At 50.8% G+C, this 20,727-nt stretch overlaps 1 protein-coding gene across 1 annotated transcript; it reads right to left on the bottom strand.

Moving 5' to 3' along the window:
* Positions 1–5,092: 5,092 nt before the first annotated feature.
* On the bottom strand, positions 5,093–20,065 carry LOC146337429 (cytochrome P450 2G1-like). The gene is made up of 10 exons (XM_084814565.1): positions 19,996–20,065; positions 18,274–18,436; positions 18,032–18,181; positions 17,180–17,340; positions 15,971–16,147; positions 14,692–14,833; positions 13,483–13,670; positions 12,237–12,378; positions 8,659–8,878; positions 5,093–5,209 (listed from the first exon to the last, which is right to left on the bottom strand). The coding sequence occupies exons 1-9, from the start codon at positions 20,050–20,052 to the stop codon at positions 8,697–8,699; spliced, it is 1,362 nt and encodes a 453-aa protein (XP_084670691.1). The 5' UTR covers positions 20,053–20,065; the 3' UTR covers positions 5,093–5,209; positions 8,659–8,696.
* Positions 20,066–20,727: the final 662 nt, after the last annotated feature.

Below are 20,727 nucleotides of genomic sequence, written 5' to 3'. Positions count from 1 at the left end.
CTCCCCTCAGTCTTCTCTTCTCAAAGCTAAACATGCCCAGTTCTTTCACTCTCTCTTCATAGGGCTTTGTTTCCAGTCCCCTGATCATCTTTGTTGCCCTTCTCTGAATCCTCTCCAGTTTGTCTGCATCCTTCTTCAAGTGTGGTGCCCAGAACTGGACACAGTACTCCAGATGAGGCCTAACCAGTGCTGAGTAGAGGGGAACTAGTACTTCCCGGGATTTGGAAGCTATGCTTCTATTAATGCACCCAAAATAGCATGTGCCTTTTTTGCAGCCACCTCACATTGTTGGCTCATATTCAGCCTGTGATCGACAACAATTCCAAGATCTTTCTCGCTTGTAGTATTGTTGAGCCACGTATCCCCCATCTTGCAACTGTGCCTTTGGTTTCTTTTTCCTAGGTGCAGAACTTGGCATTTATCCCTAGGAAATGTCATTCTGTTATTTTCTGCGCAGCGTTCCAGTCTATCCAGATCACTTTGAATTTTGTTTCTGTCTTCCAAAGTATTAGCTATCCCGCCCAATTTGGTGTCATCTGCAAATCTCATCAGCATTCCCTGCACCTCCTCCTCCAAGTCATTAATAAAAATGTGGAAGAGCGCTGGGCCCAGGACTGAGCCCTGCTGTACCCCGCTCGTTACTTCTCCCCAGTTTGAGAAGGTCCCATTGATAAGCACTTTTTGAGTCCGATTCTGTAGCCAACTGTGGATCCACCGGATCGTTGTTTCATCTCGCCCACTTTGAGCTAGTTTGCTCATCAGGATATCATGGGGCACTTTGTCGAAAGCTTTGCTGAAGTTGAGGTATATGATGTCTACAGCATTCCCACCGTCCACAAGGGAGGTTACTTGATCAAAAAATGAGATCACATTTGTCTGGCAGGACTTGTTTTTGACAAATCCATGTTGGCTTCGAGTAATGACGGCATTGTTGTCAAGGTGCTTCCAGATGGATTGCTTTATCATCTGCTCCAGCATTTTCCCAGAGATTGATGTCAGACTGACTGGTCTGTAGTTCCCAGGTTCCTCCTTTTTACCCTTTTTGAAGATAGGGACAACGTTAGCCCTCCTCCAGTCGTCTGGCACTTCCCCCGTCCTCCATGATTTCTCAAAGAGAAGAGACAGCGGTTCTGAGAGTTCTTCTGCCAGTTCCTTTATGACTCTAGGATGCAGTTCATCTGGCCCTGGAGATTTGAACTCATTCAAAGTAATTCGGTGTTCCTTGACCATATGCCTATCGATCTCAAGCTGCAATCCTGCCCAGCCTGCACTTTGCCTTTGCCAGGGGGGTCATAGACCCTCTTTTGGGAGAAGACTGAGCCAAAGTAGGAATTGAGCACCTCTGCCTTTTCTTTGTCATCTGTTATCGTTTTGCCATCCTTATTTAATAGCTGAACAACCATTTCTTTCCTCTGCCTTTTACTATGCACGTAGCTGAAGAAAGCCTTTTTGTTGCTTTTAGCATGCCTCGCTAACCTCATATTAGCCTTCCCCAGTCGCCATGCCGGCTGGGAATGATAGGAATTGCAGTGCACACAGCTGGAGGGTGCCAGGTTGGGGAAGGCTGCTGCAGGCCATGCCTGTTGCTTAGCCAGCAAGCCCAGCCCCATCCCTGTCTGCCCCCCTTTCCATCCATTGCTCAATCAGCCTTGAATGACGTATCTGTGCTCTATAAACCTCCCAACACCTGTCTGGCTACCCTATGAGGGAGAAGTGTTCTACTGGCCTCTTTAAAGCCCCATCGGTTTGGACCAAGGGAACTGAAGGACCTCTGCTTCCATATGAACCTCTGCCTCCACTGAGGTTATCGATGGAGGCTCCACTCCAACCCCCCCCCACACACCGTTCAGAGATGACAAGATAGCTGCTGACAGGAGGCAAAGGGACAAACCACACATGACATGATTCACCCAGTGGCGAATCGCATACATAGCTAACTGTGCAAATAGCAGTGGCGGGGAAGACAAATGGATCAGGAGGGGGAGGCATTAACCTTCCACCGGCACTAAGGTCCTGAGGTGTCTCTCCCCCCCCCCCCGCAGCTGCAATTTGCCCTGGAAGGAGAACTCCCATTGTGTGGATACTGTTGTGTGTAGTTTGGGCCAGAGACCCCAGCCACCCTAGTTGTAACACTCTGCCTTGGGTTCACTATCCCCAGACAGTCTTTAAACTGCAAATAAAAATGTTCCTTTTCTTTTCTTTTAGTGGAGGGAGAAGGGCTAGGAGCCAAGATTCCGGGATGGTTGGTGAGTGGTTTGAGAACTGAAGTTTCTGAGAGGTTTTTAGAGCTTTTCTACACAAGGCATTTATTGTGTGCTCATCATTCCCTACTCCTGGTTGTTTACAGGTTCTTTAGACAATGTCGTGACCCTCCAGTTTTGCTTCTGTGTTGAAAGAGCACTTTAAACACATTTTTTAGAGCAGTGGGGTGTTATTTGTGAAAGCAAAAGAAAACACTTTTTTCACTTGTGTATTTGTGCTATTCTGCTGTACCACAGTGCCACCTAGACGTTATGTAGTGGTAAAGCAGGAAAGGAAACACTCTTCGTGTAGTGCTCGGATCTCAATTTGGCAACGAAACCAAAAGTAGATACAGCGTATTAACAGCCTCGTGTAGAAAAGCCCTTAATCTGGTTAAAGCAGGTACCAGGCCTCTGAAATGCTCTTGGGCAGGAGTTGGACTGAGTGCGCATGTATGTTCTACGTTGCATGTGAATATTTGTGTATGTGCATGTGTGTTCACAAACACACATCCCCCCCCCCCCACAGCAGATACCTGATGTGGCTTAACAGGTTTTGCGCCTCTGTTTTATGCTATATATTGGGATCCCCAAACTGTTTGGGTCCATAGATGCATTTGGCATTTTGAGGGAGAGCTGTGGGTGTTCTGACAAAATGGCTGCCAAGGGGGTGGGGCTGACCCATTCACAGAATGGTTGCCATGATGGGTTTGTCCAGCCACAAAACAGCCGTTTCCCAGAAGGCGAACTGGTGAGGCGCAAAGACAAGCGGCTCCCCGAGAACCTAAGTACAAGGCAGAGGTGACTTCTGAGCCCCAAATGTCAAATCACATATTTGCCCCGCAAAGCGCAGCAAAATACCCATTTCAGGAGAAGCAAACTGGTGATGCTCAGGGAGGCACCCCCAGGCAGAACCCCCCCCCCAAAGCAACCCCCCCCCGCGCACAGATAAAATAGCCCCTTGACTAGCCCTCTAGCCCCCACCCCCAGGATGCGTTCTGCCACCCTCTTTAGCTCCCCCAAGACACTTCCCCTCCCAGCATACCTTTTCCCTTTCTTTACTGGGCAGCTGGGTGCACTTTACTCTGAAGCGATGGCAGCTGCCCGCTGCTTTATTCATAAGGGTGGCTCCGGGGCCCACGGGGAAGTGCTCCAGCCTCCCCATATTAAACATATTTTGTAACGTAAAAACAGCATGGACATCAGGAGGGGCAGGGAGCTGGGCAGACGCCAAGGGACGTGCCTGTGGACACCACACGGGAGACCCCCCGGACTTGCCACGGCGCGGTCCTGCATTCCCCTCTACCTTTGGGGCAGGCACCTGTCTGCGGCGCCAAAGTAGCTCCTGTGGTGCCATGTACACTGGTGGCATGGTCCCGACGACGACGACGGCTGCGACTGCTGCTGCCATTTGTAATTTGAAAGTGCTGTAGAACTGAGGTGGGGTGTGTGCCATTTGTGCTGCCCTGAGGGGGCATGGCTCACTGGCAGAGCCCCTGCTTTGCCTGCAGAAGGTGCCAGGTTCGATCCCTGGCACCTCCTGGTACAGCTGGAAAAATTCCTGCCTGAAACCCCGGAGAGCGGCTGCTGCCCGTCAGTGTCGACAGCACTGGGCTAGATGGACCATGGGTCTGATGTGGCATAAGGCAGTGTCCTGTGTTCCTGTCAGCATGGGTTGGCACCCTCTGCCCCTGCAAGCAGCCATGTCACATGTGGCGCAGAGCCGAGGGGAGCTCATTCCTCCTTAGCAGCCGTCTGCGCATCCCAGGAAGGCCGAGCTGATGCCCGGTGCACCCTTGCACAAGGGGAAGCCAGGCGAGGGTGGAGCCGTGCACTTCCTTGGCTGGACCTTCTGGGCACATCAGTGGTGGCTATTTACCTCTGGAGCAGGCAGGGTCGATGGGTCATGGACTTGTGATCAAGGGTGTTGCTAGGTTCTTAAAAGATCTGGGGCACAGGCCCATAACACAAATTTGCATACACACACATGCACGCATATGAGTTTAAGCGCACGTCTAATATATATGTGTGTGTGTGTGTGTGGTGTGTGCATGCAGTGTGCTTGCATGTGTGTGTGTGTGTATAGATTACATACATACATAAGAAGTGTGCACTGACCCCCCACCCCACTTCAACTCAGACCCCGATTCAGCATTTTGGAAAACATACCGCTGCTCAGGCCAATTTGTAGTCGGATCACTTCCGCTCAGCACCAAACCTGAGTCAAGGTTTGGAAGAATGGGTCTTTGTGCTTCCTGCTGACGACCATGGGAAATTAGAAAAAAACTGTAACTTTTTTCTCTTGCTCAGAACTGGATGATAATTTCAGGCATAGTAGCCCCCTAAAAAGGGATTACACCTGCCCAATGTCAGGAAAATAGGTGCAGGGTTTATATTTTGATTTTCTTTTAAAGGGAACTGCCAGTAACATTTTAATTCCTTGGAAGAATTGGATAAACATTTCAGGATTCATTGCCCCATCAGAGGAGATCCTCTCTGCCACATTTCACAATGCTAGCCTCAAGGGTTTTTGTGCAAGGGTGGCCTTGACATTTTGAGGTCTCCAAAAGAGGACATACTATGTTCCTTGTGGACCATTCTTCTGAAAATTACAGACAGCCTACAGTTGTCCCTAAGTAAGAAACCAGCAACATTTCAGAAGGATAGGTGCAACAGTTCATGTGGAAGGGGAGTTCTCCAATTTGGGGGAGGGAGTGATTTGCTTTCCCTTCCACTCACCCCTTCCCCAACAGTTTTTGGGTAAATTTGTATGAAAATGCACAGGTCATTAGAGGTGTCTCCCAGGCAAGAAACCTGCGAAGTTTCTGAAGGATGTACATGCATGCAAATTTAGAATTACTAGACTTTATTTACATTTCACCAATGTTAGCAGCAGGGGAACATGGTTGGGAAGGTGCTATTGCATTCATGTCCTGCTGGTGGGTTTCCCGTGGAGATCTGGTTGGCCACTGTGTGAACAGAATGCTGGATTAGATGGACCTTGGTCCGATGCAGCACGGCTCTTCTTATGTTCTTAAATATAGAGTGCCCCTGAGCATGTGCAGAATGTTTTTCTTTCACCACTGAGCACTTACATTCTCCCCCTACCAATTCTGTTCCCCTCCATGCAACCATCCCTCCTCATCCTGCCATCCTCCGGCAACTCTTCATCAAAACAGATGTCTTGTTTTGCGCAACTCCTCTCTACCTCCTCCTTGTTATGCACAAGCTCTCATTGTATCTTCCTCCCCATAACTTCATTTGTGCCAAGACTTCACCAGGATTCAGCCAATGAGTCTGTTTTCAGAACAAGGGCTGAGTTATGGAGAAACTCCTAGCACGTCCTAAGTGCCTTTCCCTCACCGCTGAAGCTAGAGTTCATGCAACCCCGCCCCACCCCAACCCCCAAATGGCAAGACATGCATAGGGCTGAGCTGAAGGGGTAGTCAGTTCATTAGACGGAATTGGGTAGGCGCTGTGTTAAGCTTGCAGTGCCATGCTCACAACTCAGGACTTATTTCTTATAAACCTGCAGAACATCAAGATGCAAACCTCCCTGCAAAAGTAACTTGTGCTGGCATCCTACGCACACTTTCCTGAGGGTAAGCCTCATTAAACATCATGGGACTTCTCAGTAGGCATACCTAGCATTGCCTAAATTAGCAATATTTATCTCCCCTCCACTTAAAAAACAAACCAAAACCTCTTTTTTTTTAAATTAAAGCTTTCTGTTCATAGGAACATAGGCAGCTGCCTCATACTGAATCAGACCCTGGGTCCACCTAGCCCAGGATTGTTGACGCTGACTGGCAGCAGCAGCTCTCCAAAGTTTCAGGCAGCAGGATTCTTTCCTAGCCCTACCTGGAGATGCTGGGGATTCAACCTGGGACAAGCATGTGCTCCACCTAGGGATGTCAGAGAATTCCGCGACGGATCTCGGTGAGGCCGAATGCCAGTGCATTCGGCCCCCCGAAATCTGTCGCGGAACGAAGACCCCTCCCCTCCCCCGTGAAAGGCGCGCGGGACAAAGTCCCCACCGCCCCCACCCCACGAAAGGCGCGCGAAACGGAGCACTTACCTGCTCCCGTCCGCACTGCTTGGCATTCGCTTCCTCCTCTCAGTAGACGCCATTTGCGTCCCTGTGGAGGCCATGATAGGCTACGTAAGTATTTACATAGCCTATCAAGGTGGGGGGGGGAACCCCAGTGTACGCAAATGGCGGTGGCTACCGCCATTTGTGTACGCTGAGGTTTTTCCCCCTGCCATGATAGGCTACGTAAACATTTACGTAGCCTATCACGGCTCAATACAGGGATGCAAATGGCGGCGGCTACGGCAGCTGCCATTTGCGTCCCTGCAGGGCTGCCCAGCGGCCGGATGTCCGGCTGTGGGCAGATGGAGCCGGCCGGCGGCTCCGTGGCTTGGTGGCGGAGCAGAGCCGGCCGGGCAGGATTCCAGGGGGAGGGAAGGAGCGCCTCCCCCCCCACCGTGGATTGCCCGGCGCAGAGCCAGGTAGGTGTTTCGTACATCCCTAGCTCCACCACTGAGCTACAGCCCTTCCTATTGCTGGATAAAGGCAACAAAACAGCCCCAGATTTGTTTCTCTGCAGCCATGTGAAGCCACTCTTCTCAAAGACTTGGGTGAGGAGAAGGAGAAAACCAGCCCTCTTGCCTGTTTGTATAAAGTCAAACACAGTTCAGAACTTCCCTTGCCCACCGAAGAGAATTCTCTTTAAGAATTCCCCAAGAGATGCTCTGGGTGGAATAAAGAGGAGAAAGAAAGAAAGACCAGGATAGGGGAGGGAAGAAGAAAAGAAGAATGGTGATTGGAAATGTGCGCAGGGGTGGGGGGTAGAGAGGATTCCTTAAGCCAAGTGGCTCCTTTCAGAGGGGTAGTACTTCAGAGGAATTTAGGAGGCTGTGCAGGGTTTGCAAGGATTGCACATACTTAAATGCACTTTATGAGGGCTTTTTCTAGCTTTTTTAAAACTGTAGAACCATTTAAAAGCCCCAGAAATTCCTCGATCATGATGCCACATAGTCCCAGCCCTCCCTTTGGGATTATTTGAGTCCTACAGCTATTTAGGAGAAATTAAAGTGGAAGGGGAGAAAGAAGTTTGTGGAGGCTGATTGGATCCTTTGCTGTACTGAAGCTACTAAACTTCTGCAGAATCCAAAGATTCCAGTTTGGCGCAGTAAAATCAGATGCTGTATGAAATACCAGTATTTCACATGGAGCTCTTTCTTCCCTTCCTTCTTCCTCTTCAAAATTTCATTGCAGGCAAGCTCCCAACAGTAGGCATGTAAGAGCAGAAAAGAAAAGTAGGGAGAGGGAGGTTTTTCGCACCTCAGAAAAAACCTACACCAGAGATTAGGGACAGTGACCTCCTAATGGTCACCTTAAACACCTTCTGATTAGGATCCCTAATCCCCTGGGTGGCTTGACAGTTTTTACTTTTTGTTTTAGACTTTGAAAAAAGGAAAATTTACGCATGGCTAGCACAAAAGTCACTAGACATAACTGCCTGAAATTTGGCAGGTTCCATCAGCTCCATGGGGGCTGCCAGGTTTCCAAATTCCATACACTTATGTGGAAGAACAAAGAAATTATAGCTCTTTGCTCTGACACATTTTCTTGAAAAAAGTAAATTTTACCTGTGGCTAGCACAAAAGCCACTAGGCCTAGCTGTCTGAAATTTGTCAGGCTCAGTCAGCTTGACAGGGGCTGCCAGGTCCCCAAATTCCGTGCACGTATGTGGAAGCACAAAAAAATTACAGCTCTTTGCTTTGACAGATTTTCTTGAAAATAGCAAATGTTACCTGTGACTAGTACAAAAGCCACTGGACCTAACTGCCTGAAATGTGGCATATTCACTCAGCTGCATGGGGGCTACCAAGCCTCCAAATTCCATGTCGTTTTCTACGTTGTGGCTGTTTTTGTTTTCCAATGCAAGTCAATTGGTAAATGTAAAAAAATGGCAATTAGGACAGCTCAAAAGATCCAGGGCCCATGCCCAGGTGGCCATCCCTAACAATGCCCCTGCTTGTGATGCTACTGACCTGGAAACCTGGTTGTGTTCCCTGTATCACAGTGGTCCTTTGGACTGGTGAGTGGTTTATAAGAAATCACAAGGCCAAACACAAAGGCTGAATGTGTTATTTTTAAAATGCATTCAAAGAGGCATCCATGTCTTTTGGGATTCACAGGATAGGAAAAGCTGCAGTGGGTCAAGTAGGGACCGATAACAGGAGAGCCAGCACTACCACACTGCTTCCTACCTGATCTTCCAAAGGCAGCCCAGTCCACTCTTGGAACAAGGCCTGATTTGAGGGTGAAATATGGAAGCCCCCAAAAGCCCCTTTGTGTGTGACGGAAAAGAGGACAAGAGCCTGCTGCGCTCTTGGAAATCCAGCTTACCCAGGGGAGAAAGAGCCCTCCAAGTATGGTTTTTCTGCTCAACGTGGGATGACGGAGAGCTGGTAGAGGGGCGGGATGTTGGCAAAGCCGCTCTCCTGGGGAGTCATGTCAATGTCCTGGGGGGCCTGGAGGGGCTTCAGCCAGAATCTCTGCAGGACGGTGGTGAAGAAGAGGAAGAGCTCCATGCGGGCCAGCGCTTCGCCCAGACAGATCCGCTTGCCTGCGAGGGAAAGAGGAGCGTAATCAGCAGGGAAAGGCCTGGCAAGCCTTGCAGAAGATGCCAGGCTTAGGCCAGGGGGGTCGGCCTCCTCAGGGCTCATCTCCATGTGATTTGTACCTGGAAACACCAAGAATGGCTCAAGCATTCAACAGGACAAGAGCAGGGGGTGGGGGTGGGGACATGGAAGAGGTTTGTGAAATACCCATGGGCTGGAGAAAGTTGAGAGAGAGAAGTGCTTCTCCCTCAGCGTGCCACAACTTGGGGTTGTCCAATGCGTGTGATTGGCAGGAGTTCCAGGGCAGACACAAGGAAGTCCTTCCTTCTTTCCCCGATGTGCGTCTCTGGGGATTAGCTGATAGATGGTTGTTGCCACAAGATGTGGTGAGAGAGCTCTCCGTCTAAGAGAGCTCTTGAAGGGGGGGAGGGGGAGGAGGAGAGGTGGCTGCCCTTCATGGCGGCTATATGCTCCCTCCACGATCAGGGGCCGATGGCCATTGAACACCACTTGCTTGCTTGCAGGGTTGCTGGCTGTGCAGCCATGTGAGGGGCATCTTTGGGACACGTTTTGCACCCAGGAAGGCTGGATCAGAGGCAGACGTCAATGGCTCTGTGTGAAATGAGTGTGAGGCTGCTCCCTGGTGGGCTCTGGCATGCTGTCTCCGCTCGTGCCGTCTCCTGCTTCTCAGCAAAGCCTCCCCAAACTATTTTGGGGACTTCCTAAACCGGCCAAAGCATGCTGGGGAGGTGAGAGGTCCGTCAGCGTCGCCTGTTAGCTATGATGGTGGCTCTATGGGACCTTCAGGTCCAGAGGCAGGATGTCCTATGCCTACCATAGGGGCATAGCAGCATCAGGGGGTGGGATGCAGCCTCCACACCCTTCTCGCTCAACCACCCTGGAACAGAGTTTGTTGAACTTGAAGGAGCCGATCAGGCAAAGTAGTTTCTATGTTTCTATGGCCTTTATTATATGACCAACCTGCCCCAATTACTACTTGTTATTTAAGAAACATCTTACCCAGTTTGCAATAGAAAATAATCCCAAAGCAGGCAGCCGGCAATAAAGTGCAGTTAAATAATACAGCATCGACAAGAAACACAATCGAACTGGAGAGAACAGTAACAGACAAACCACAGTTTACACACTGCAGCAAGAGAAAAGAGAGGAAAATCTAGTCGAAAGCTGGGGCAAACCAATAGGTCCTTAGCTGGCCCAGAAAGCTGTAAAACATGGTGCCGCCCGCATGTGCGGGGGGAGGGAGTTGCACAGTCGGGGGGTGGGTATGGAAAACACCCTCTCTTGGGTTGCTGCTTCTGGGACTCCAGGCAAATGCAGCGCCATCAAGGGGGCACTCCCACTCGATCGTAATATCTGGGCAGGTACATAAGGGAGAAGGCACTCCATCAGGCAACTGGGTCCTAAGCCATGTAGGGCTTTATATGTCAGCATAGGCCCAGTGGCTTAGTGGCAGCGAGGGCAACGCCTTCAGAATGGGTGCAATATGTTCCTGGCAGGCTGTCCAAACTAGCTGCAGCAGTTTTTACAAGCGGCAGCCCCCGGCCAACCTCACCGGCAGCCCCACACGACACAAAGCGCATTGCAACAGTCCAATCTTGAGGCTGCCCATGCAGGGTATGAGCCAACCCACAGAGTAATTTCAGCATCTCAGGCTGTTCTCTAGGTGCCTCCTCCGAGGGAGGCTCAGAAGGTGCCACCAGGGGAGAGGGCCTTCTAGGCGGTGGCTCCCCAGTTTTGGAATGATCACGCCAACGAGGCCTGCCTAGTGCCAACATTGTTATCTTTTCAGTGCCATGTTAAAACTGCCCTCTTCCCAGGCATTCAGCAGTATATAATTAAAGTTTTTAATTAGCTTTCTAATTTTTATCTTTGCTGTTTTATCTTAATTTTAATTAGCTTGCTAATTAGCATTTTAGCTTTCTAATTTTTATCTTTGCTGTTTTAAATCTGTATTTTAAACTCCTGTACTGCTGCTAGGTTTTATTGTGGTTGTATTGTTATATTGTGGTTTTAATGTTCTATATATTTTAAATTGTTTTATTGTGTGTTGTTTGGTTTTAGTTTTTGTGAACCGCCCAGAGAGCTTCGGCTATTGGGCGGTATAGAAATGAAATAAATAAATAAATAAATAAATAGGTCCTGGATTGTCTTCGGTTGAGTGTTTAAAGATGGTTTTTAGATACATGTTTTCTGTGTTTGGGCTATTGGTTTATATGTTTTTTGTAAATGATTTTGTACTCTGTATAATGTATGTTTAATGGTTTCTCATTTTTGTGAACTGCCCAGGGAGCTTTGGCTATGGGGTGATGTAGAAAGATAAACAATGAAAATAAATGCATGAAATGGACCACTGTGGTCAGGCCATCACTGTCCCGGAACGGCGGTAGTGGGCAGGCCAAGCGAAGCTGGCAAAAGCCCTCCTCGCTGCGGCAGCCACTTGTGCCGCATCAGACCGTGGCGGATCCAGGCACACCCCGAGCGATGCGCCTGATCCTGGAGAGGGAGTGCCACCCCAATTCCCCAGGGAGGCGGTGGGCTCTCCCCACTGGAGGCCTTCAAGACGAGGCTGGGCAGCCACCTGTCAGGGATGCTCTGACCTGGATTCCTGCATTGCGCAGGGGGTTGGACTTGATGGCCTTGTAGGCCCCTCCCAACCCTACTATTCTATGATTCTATGACTCTATGATCCCCCACAGGCCACTTCCCTAATGCCCAGATATGGGAACCACCTCTCCACAGTGCCTCTGCCTCAGGATTCCTCCTCAGCTTACTGCCCTCATCCAGCCCCCATCCAGCTCGGAGGGGATCCTCATGTGAAACTCCACACCTGCTTTGGCAGAAACAAGCATTCCCTTGGTGTCTGCGGCTCATGGCTGAACTATGCCCCATCCCATCCCGCCATTCCTGCGTTAGAGACTCTTTCCAGCAGGTGTTGCCCGTATCCTCGTGTCCACCATAGCGGCCTCACGCTTCTGCTGCCTGTTTATTTGTTAGCATGTGAGAGGGAGGCTCAGCCCCACTTCCTCCACAGTCCCCAAGGCTGGCCGCCCTCCTTCCAGTGCACACGGCATCAGGGTTATTGGCGTGGGCAGAGGTGCGTTCGCAGGAATAAGGAAGCATCTGTGCACATTTTTACCATAAAAAGCGGGGGAAGCAGATTAGAGATGTGCGAAAAAGCCATTGTGTAAAGGACTCTATGTCAGGAGAGATCTAGCCACTGCCAGAATGGCTGTTTGCTAGGGGAGACCCACCTTCACAGGTTCAGACAGCGAGCATGTGAAAGCAAAGCAAAAGGGATGGGCCCCTTCTCATTTGCGGAAGTGCTCAGGAGGGTGGCTCTACCTGAGGAGAAGGGCACAAAGGCGTCGTTCTTCTTGAAGCGTCCGTTCTCATCCAGGAAATGCCCTGGGTTGAAAGCATCTGGGGTCGGAAACTTTGTGGGGTCATGCAGGACGGTGGTGAGCATGGGGTAGATTTCTGTGCCCTAGGGAAGAGACGGTGTGGAGGTCAGAACTGCACAGAGGCAGCAGCAAGAACAAGAGCTCTGCGGCTGTGGTCCGCAGACCACTGGTGGTCCATGAGCTCCATTCACATCATCTGTGGAAAGGATGTGGAACAGTCAAGAGTACTGGCCCTGTATGGGGAGGCCCTTTTGACCAGGGCAGGATTAACAAGGCGGTTAACCCAGCCCTGGGCTGTGGGCCATAAAGGTTCAGACTGTGAGGCTGGCCTGGTCCACTAGTATTTCCAGTGAAGCGTCTTCAGCACTGGGCAATGGCCCCAGTGCTGAAGAGATGATTTGATTGACGTATGAGCTACCTCTTTGCCTTGATTTGTAGAACAACCAGAACAAAGTTTACTAAGAGATTTACGGAGATTCCCGGGAACTTTCAGCTGGTCTGTGGGGGACCAAAGTTTGAGAACCGCTGACCCAACGAGAACGTGTGACCCAGTGATCCGCCCCCAGCTAAGTTCTCCTCCTTATTATGTCTACGAAGTGCTGCCGGTGTGCGGTGTAGCCGTGTGGGTAGCTGGCCCACATAAGTATGGCGCTGACCTCAGGGAGCTCAACTGACCTGTCCGCCGCAAATGCTACCCGATGGGCTGAGCTACAGGAACAGCTGTCCGCCTCTGCCTGCAGCCGGGCTTAAGCCCTTCAGCCAGGCTGAGAGGGGGATGCCAGTGGAGGAAACTGGGATCCCACTTGGGGCCCCATTTGTTTCATGAATGGCCAGGAAGAAGGAGCCCAGGCTTTTAGGCAGAGAGGCCTCCGGAGCAGGCCCCACCATGGCTCAGGCCAAAGAGCCATCTAGCCCAGCATGCAGCTTCTGGCTGTGGCCACCCGGATGCCCCTGAGGAGCTCTCAGTCCTCCTTGAGGATGCTGACCCCATTCTTGGACATAGCCATCAGGACCTGCAGTCAATACCTTCCGCGGGCAAATTACGGGCTGAGTGAAGCAGCCCCTCGTTAGCAGATGCCCGTTGGCGGCTTGGCTTAAAGCAGGTAAAGCAGGATCCCGCGAATATTGCTAAGCTCTCCAAGAGGTCGCTTGGCTGCGCTGCCCCCTGACCTTCCCGCACCATGCACCTCAGGGATGACGTAGCCTCGGAATTCGGTGTCGCGCGTAACCGAGTGGGCCACGTTCATGGGGATGAGGTCGCTGACCCTCTGCACTTCGTGGATGACGGCGTCCACGTACGGCATCTGGCTCCGGTCTTCAATGGTCGGGACGCGGCTCTGGCCAATCACTCGGTCAATTTCCTCGTGCATCTTTGCTGCCAAATGCATTCCAACAATCAGTTACTTTGATTTCTAACTCCAAAATGGAGCTGAGTTTCTGACTGCAGCTTAGCTCAATGGACCCCCATCTTTAGAGCCTGTGAGATGCTGAGGGATAAACCGCCCAGGTGAGGGCAGTTGCCTGTTAGCCCAGGCCCAGGGCTTCCTTGAGCCAGTTGGCTGGACTGTGGAAGAGTGGCCGGAGGACTAGATGGAGCTGCTTTGTCTGACCCAGCATGGTCAGTTCTGACAGAGAAGGCCCATTTGATCCTAGCACTCTCTGCAAAGCACAAAGTTGGAAGGTGGCAACTTCGTACTCACACAGAGATACGTACAGAAACACACATAATGCTTAACTCTGAAACTGCTCTTAACCTAAGACTGAAACAGAATTGTACTGATCGTATTGTACTGATTGTATTAGTGCATTAGTACTAATGCATTGTACTAATGCATATGGGTATAATCAGTACAGAGATTAGTGTGGTGAACCGTTGGGGATATGAGCTTTGCCTCAGAACATCATTAGGAGCTCAAAACGTAGAGCAGAAAGGTGTCAGTGGAATAAACTTCCGTTAGATAAGAAGAGGGTTCACAGTAATGAACTGTGAACAACAACAAAGATCAACTTGGCAACAATGCAAAATCCAAAAAAAGATTTAGAATTTTATCACAGTTGGACTTGAAAAACACTTTTTGTACTCAGAACTGAATTCTACCAGTATCCCGTAGGACATTGATATATATGTCCGCAATTGTGTATTGGTACTTAGTGTTTGGGGAGATATATATATATATATATATGTGTGTGTGTGTGTGTGTGTTTAATGGATATATATGTTTGTAAAACACTCAGAGTAAGTTGTACTGTGTGTTGGTCTTGGGTCTTGGCTGTGGTGGAATTGTACTCGATCAGGCTTGGACAAGCTGTTTCTTGACCTGGGGAGACGCCCTAGGGTGGATCTTAATAGCCATTGTTACAGGGTGTTTGCTTGCCCGGGTTTCTCCCCTCTGTACCTTGCACCTCCGGGTATTTCATCAGCAGCAGAAACCCGTATCTGAGGGTGGAGCTGACAGTCTCCGTCCCGGCAAAGAACAAGTTAAGGGTGGTGAGCTCCAGGTTCCTGATGTTGAATTCACTGGATGGGTTGTCTTTTTCCTAGGAACAAATAATCATTAGAACATTCCTATCTGGATGGCTGATGGGAACAGGAGGGGGGGACAGGAGGCCCCCTTGTTCTCTGTTGACAGTGGCCATGGGGAAGTGTTTTGTGCCTGCAGGGTGAACAAAGACCAGACTAGCTAAATGTAGCATTAGGTCTTGCATTAGACCTTTCAGCTGGCTATTTAACATCGACGTGAAATGTTCACTGGGAGAAGTCATCAGCAGGTTTGGACTGAAGTGTCATCTTCAGAAACGTAGTCCAGGAGCTTCAGCTGGTGCAGAACGTGGCCACCCGAGTGTTGGTGGGGGCACGGTGATTCGATCGTGTAAGGCCTATACTGCGCCAGCTGCACTGGTTGCCAGAGTCTTTCTGAGCCCTATTTAAAGTGGTTTTTTAACTTTTATTTTATTTCTGACATTTATATCCTGCCTTTGTTCTCTTGCGAGGAACCCGAGGCAGCTTACATGATCCTCCTCGTCCTCTCCTGTTTATCCTCGCAAAATCAACACCGTGCAGTAAGTTGGTCTGAGCCTGAGAGTCAGTGACCAGGACGCCCAGTGAGCTTCAAGGCTGAGGGGGGACTTGAACCCTGATCTCCCAAGTCCCAGTCCAGCGCTCCAGCCGCGATACCACACTGGCTCTCTTTAAAGCCTTAAATGGTTTGGGACTGAACTACTTGAAAGACTGTCTACACCCATATCTGCCTTTGTTGTTTATTCGTTCAGTCGCTTCCGACTCTTCATGACTTCACGGACCAGCCCACGCCAGAGCTTCCTGTCGGCCGTCGCCACCCCCAGCTCCCCCGCACTTTAAGATCAGCATGCCCTCCTCATTTGTCCACCTGTGAGAAAGCTTTGGCATGAGCAAACAGAGTGCTGCAAATAGTATAGAGACTGTAGAGCTCCAAATTTGGTTTTAAGCCATTGCTTAGTGTGCTTCGATCCTTGGTCTGTTAACGAAAGGATGGTGGCTTTTGATTTCCTGGCACACCTTTTGTCAGGTGTAAAAGACACTGCATCCATTTGTGTAAGCAGGAGATTGCGTGTCTGCAAATACTGAGTGGCTCCTTAATCTTCATGTGAGCCTAGTCGTTCGGCAGTCCCCGCCCACCTCATGCCCCAGCAAGGTACCTTCTCCATCTGGATGAGGAAGCAGTCGATGAAGTCCCGAGGGGAGTCGGGGTCGAGGGTCTGCTGGCTCTCCTTCACTCTCTTGGCAATGAAGAGCCTCATGCCTCCCAAAAGGTCATAGACCTTGGTGTGGGGCCCTGGAAAGTACTTCAGGAAATCCACATATATGTCGTAAAACTGCAGGAGAAGAGGTCGTGCCGAGTAAATGACCTGCAATTCTTCCACGGGACACGCAACACTACCTTCGTTTGCCCCGGGGAGGTTTTCTGGAGATGCTATCATGCAGGGGGAACCTACAAAGGGCAGACTTCCTGCATCTCCTGTCCGTCATCTTAATGAATCAGTGCAAAACTACAAAAGTCCACGTTGCAAGAGAGAGCAGCAGTGGGGCTGAGCGCTACTGCTGTCCTCATGCCTTCAACCAATGGAAGGGCCTCTTTGCTCTGCCTGGGAAATTTGAATCTTTAAACGGGTTTTTGGAACAAAATATTTAATGTAGGACCCCCCCCCACACACACACACACACTAAGGCATGGAGAGCTCTTTAATGGACCGATACCACTAAAAGTGCAATATGAGATTTAGGGGAAGTCCCTGTGAATGCACGTTTGCTGCCTGCAGGAATGGTAGGAAGTCTGTTTGGTAGGCGAACCCCCGCCCCCGCACCCCCACTCTCCAGCCTAACCTGTTTGTAATCCTCCCAGGCTCGTTACAGGCTAACTGTTTTGGGTGGAGAATGTTGACAAGGCAGCTGTGGCGCAGGAAGGGGAATTGGCCCCTCCGGTATGCCAACGGGTTCGCCAGGGGCCCGGGGACAGTGAAGGCTTTATCCGGTTGGGCTGCGGGCATGGGAGCGGGAGAAGCCCAGTGAGAGTGGCCAATGATGTAAGAGGGGCAAGGAGGGCAGGGAACGTGGATCTCATCCTTACTCTACCAACGTATACCCTGTCCTTGGATAATGAACATTTCCAAGGTGCCAAAGATTAACAAACAAAAAACAAACCAATAAAGTCACAAAACAAAAAATAAAGCAAGCATAAAAGCCTCCCCCAGTTTGGTGACCTCCAGATGTCTTGGGCTGCAACTCCCATCACCCCCAGCCCATGGCCATGCTGGCTGGGAATGATGGGAGTTGCAGTCTTTCTCCTCGTTTTTGACTGAACACAAAGGGGGGAGTTGGTGAGTTGAAGTCCTCCACCCTGGGGGTACCTGAGCCCAGGCTGTGCTCATGCCCAGGAAACTGTCGTTCATCATCTTCAGGAGGGCCTGGAATTCCTGGTCTCCATAGTCAAAGCGGTTGCCAAAGACGATGGAGCAGATGACGTTGGAGACTGCGTGGCTGAGGAAGAAGGTGGGGTCGAAGGGCTTCTCTGGAGCACAAGGGTGGAGAGGAAGAAGGGAGCATCACCGTACCGAAGGCCCCATTATTGACTGGAGGATGTAGCAGAGGGCATCTGGAGTAACTGCAAAATCTGCCCCCACCTCCATCCTCTAGTCTAGCCATCCTTAACCTTTAAAGTGGACCGCTTAGCGATTTTAATATAGTAGGTGGTACAGAAGTATTTTCAGAAATAAATAAATGAGCACATAAACAAAGAAGACTGGATGCCCTGCTTTGGACCACAACGCCCAGCATTCCTGACCATTGGCCATGTTGGTTGGGGGTCATCGGAGTAGAAGGCAAAAACATCTGCAGGGCACCCAGTTAGGAGACTGGCCTAATCCATGTCTAAGTCAGAGAGGTGCCTGTGACCTGTTTCCTCGAAGATGTAGGACAGGACATTTGGAATAACAGCACAATCTGCCTCCCCCTCCCCATCCAGCCTTTCATTTGTGTCCAACTCAGAGTGGTGTCTCCTGCTCTCAGGAGGGAATTCTATTTCTCCCTCCCTCCCCGCTCATTTGGAATGAGGGAAAACCCACGTCTGTACAATGCCACTTCCCCCTTTCCTTTATTCTCCCAGTTCCTTTTCACTACTTCCCCTCAACCAATATTTGGACAATAGTGATGCTCAAGATCCCCAGCCTTTCCTTCTTCCTCCCTGCCCCCTCCCTGCTCACGGCTGGTCTTCTGAAATTCCTCCAGCAGGAACTGGGCCTCCTCCTTGATCCGGTCCTCGATGCTTTTTTTCCCCATTCCGAAATTCCTCAAGATGGTGAGGGAGAACCGCCGCAGCTGCTTCCAGCGCTCCCCTTCAGCAAATACCACCCCTGGGGAAATGGGAAATGGAAAAGAAATGGAATGTCCTCCAGGAAAGAGCGGAAGGGATGCTGTTCTTGCAAGGCCAAGCTGCTCGCCTCACCATATCCTTGGAAGGTCCTTTCCAGAGTAGGGTTGGTTTTCCTTCCGCTGAATTCTTCGGCCTTGTCTACCAGGGCCTCCTTCACGGCATCATGTCCACATAAGACCACAATCGGACGAGTTCCAAAATAGACGGTGAACACTGGGCCATATTTTTCACGCAGCTGCACAAGAAAACAACCAAAGGCTTATTATTATTTTTAATGGGGAAATCTTTTATCCAGTGCTTCCTTTTTTAAACAGTGCCTTGACTGTTGTGATGGCTACTGGAATCAGTGGTTTTAAAAGAACATCAGTTCTTGTTTGGCTACCAACCTGGTTGGCTGTAAAAAGGGATTAGACAAACCCATGGAAGACAAGGTTATCAATGGCTACTAGTCCTGATAGCTATATACTATCTCCAGGATCAGAGGGCATATGTCTCTCAATGCCAGGTCCTCCTGACCAGCAGGAGGGTGCTATTGCACTAATGCCCTCCTTGTGGGCTTCTCACTGGGGTATCTGGTTGGTCGCTTTGGAAAGAGAAGGCTGGATGTGAGAGGACTCTGGTCTGACCGTCCCACCTCCCTCATTGCAGAAATGGTGCCCCTCCATCCCATGTGCTTAATCTGGCATGGAGGCGCCCCATCCAGTCCTCGGAGCCTCCTTGCATCCGCCAGGGGGTGGGGCTCAAAGGCGTAGCCCTGCCTGCTGGGAGATTTCCTGCTGTTGCCTCCGATCACAGATTAGAGAGAGAAATGGGGATGCAGGCAGGGGGTGACCTGGCCGATGCTAGAAGCGCTCCACGTGTCGCTTGCATGGGGACGATGCACGGCACGTGAAGCCAGGGGCTCGTTTGTGCCACACATCCCCCCTGGGCAAAGCAGGGGAGGGTCCCTGGTGGAGCAGTCCAGGTGCCCCCTTGATCAGGGCGACTGCATCTGCTCCATCCCTTGGGCAGTCCACAGTGCAGAGACTGGAGAGGCGAGGCCATGTACCCTGAGGTCACCTGGTCGGTGAAGGGCCAAGGGGGGTCTTTTGGTGCCTGGCCCCAAAACTGTTCTCCACTCCTGGGAAGGAGCTGATTCCCCCGGCTGCATCCAGCCCAGCAGCTTCCTGCTCTGCTGGGACAGGAGCCGTTGGGACGCTCCAGAAACTCACCTTCAGGAGGCTCTGGAGCAGCGAGGGCCCCTTCAGGTGGAACAGGCTTCCCAGCAGAGGCCAGCTGGGGGGCCCTGGGGGCAGGTTCCCAGGGCGGTTCTTCCGCCAGAGCAGAAGGAGCAAGAGGAGGAAAGCGGCCAGGGAAAGCGGCCAAGCCTCCATCCTTCCCTCTCTCCCTGCACCCAGCGAGGCCACCTCTTCCTGACTTCTGCAGGAACTGGAAGGGGAAAGAACTGACATGGAGACAGGCATGCCCATGAGATGGCCAGCCGTATAGCCAAGGGGGAGAACTGCGGCACGCCCAGAGAGCGCGAGAGCGGAGGAGGGAGGAGGCTGGAAAGTGTGTTTCCAGGATCAAGTTTCTGGGGGACAGACAGGTGACACACTCCAGGTATGCAGTGTGACTGCATGAGCCTTTCCCCTGGCCATGCCCCCTGCCCCTGCCTCTTTCCCAGCCACCAGCTGTTTGGTTTTATCAGGCTTTAGTGCAGTCCCCCCCTCCTTCAAAAAGGTTGAAATTCCTCTCCTAAGCCTTCATTACTGGCGGTGCAAACCTCAAGCAAAAATATGCTGGTATTTTGACCTGTTTCTCTTCATCCCTGTCCACCACTGGAATGCAGTCGGAGAGCTTCTCTGACATCGAGTCCTGTCCTTGGGCTGAAGAGGCCCTGCTTTGATTGGGGCGGGGTGGGACGAGGGTCAACCCTGCTCCCAGAGATGGTGGCCTTCCTGCTCTGGGAAAGCTATACCCTCTTTCCTCTTTCTTTCCCCCCTCAAAACTCCCCTATGGAAAACCTCTCAGTGGGTGATTTTATTCACAGCAAAATCCAGCCCAAGGTCCACCTAGCACAGGTCCCTGCTGCTTCCAGATGAGCGTTTTTTATTGTGCAAATGCCTTGCCTCTCATGGGATTTTATGAGGGAACCAGACATCCTTGTCTTCCTTGAAACATGGAGCTCCTCTCAGCCTTCATGGTCCAGAGTTAGTTATTTAAAGGCATCTGTATGTCGCCCTGTAGCCATGTTTCCAGGGCAGCTTACAACAAGGATACGAACAAATGAAAAATAATTTAAAAATAGGCCCTGATTGACCTCTGCAGCTGCTGCTGGCCCTCCTCCGTGGGCGTGTCGAAGCCCCATTTAGAGCCCCTTGCCTCTAGCCTGCACCACCCCTCGTGGCAGGGAGTTCCATAGATTAATTCTGTGCGGTCATAATCAGTTTATTTGTATACGATGTTTTCCACAATACATTGTGCTCACAGTGGTTCACAAAACAAATACAATTGCCAAACATTATAACACCTTCCAATACAACA

The sequence above is a fragment of the Heloderma suspectum genome, chromosome 10, assembly GCF_057233095.1.
Source record: "Heloderma suspectum isolate Gila_16-S chromosome 10, 16-S_ref, whole genome shotgun sequence".
NCBI classification, from domain to species: Eukaryota; Metazoa; Chordata; class Lepidosauria; order Squamata; family Helodermatidae; genus Heloderma; species Heloderma suspectum.
The sequence above is the reverse complement of the archived record's forward strand: the minus strand, read 5'-3'. Positions and strand labels throughout refer to the sequence as shown.

Excerpts from the sequence above, each read along its gene's own strand:
- LOC146337429 (XM_084814565.1), bottom strand. The coding sequence starts at position 20,052 with ATGTCAGAGAAGCTCTCCGACTGCATTCCAGTGGTGGACAGGGATGAA. Across the intron at positions 13,671-14,691 it reads GAAATACCCGGAGGTGCAAG|CAAAGATGCACGAGGAAATT; the intron begins GTACAGAGGGGA and ends TGCATTTGGCAG. Across the intron at positions 8,879-12,236 it reads CTTTGTGCCCTTCTCCTCAG|GCAAGCGGATCTGTCTGGGC; the intron begins GTAGAGCCACCC and ends TTTCCCTCGCAG.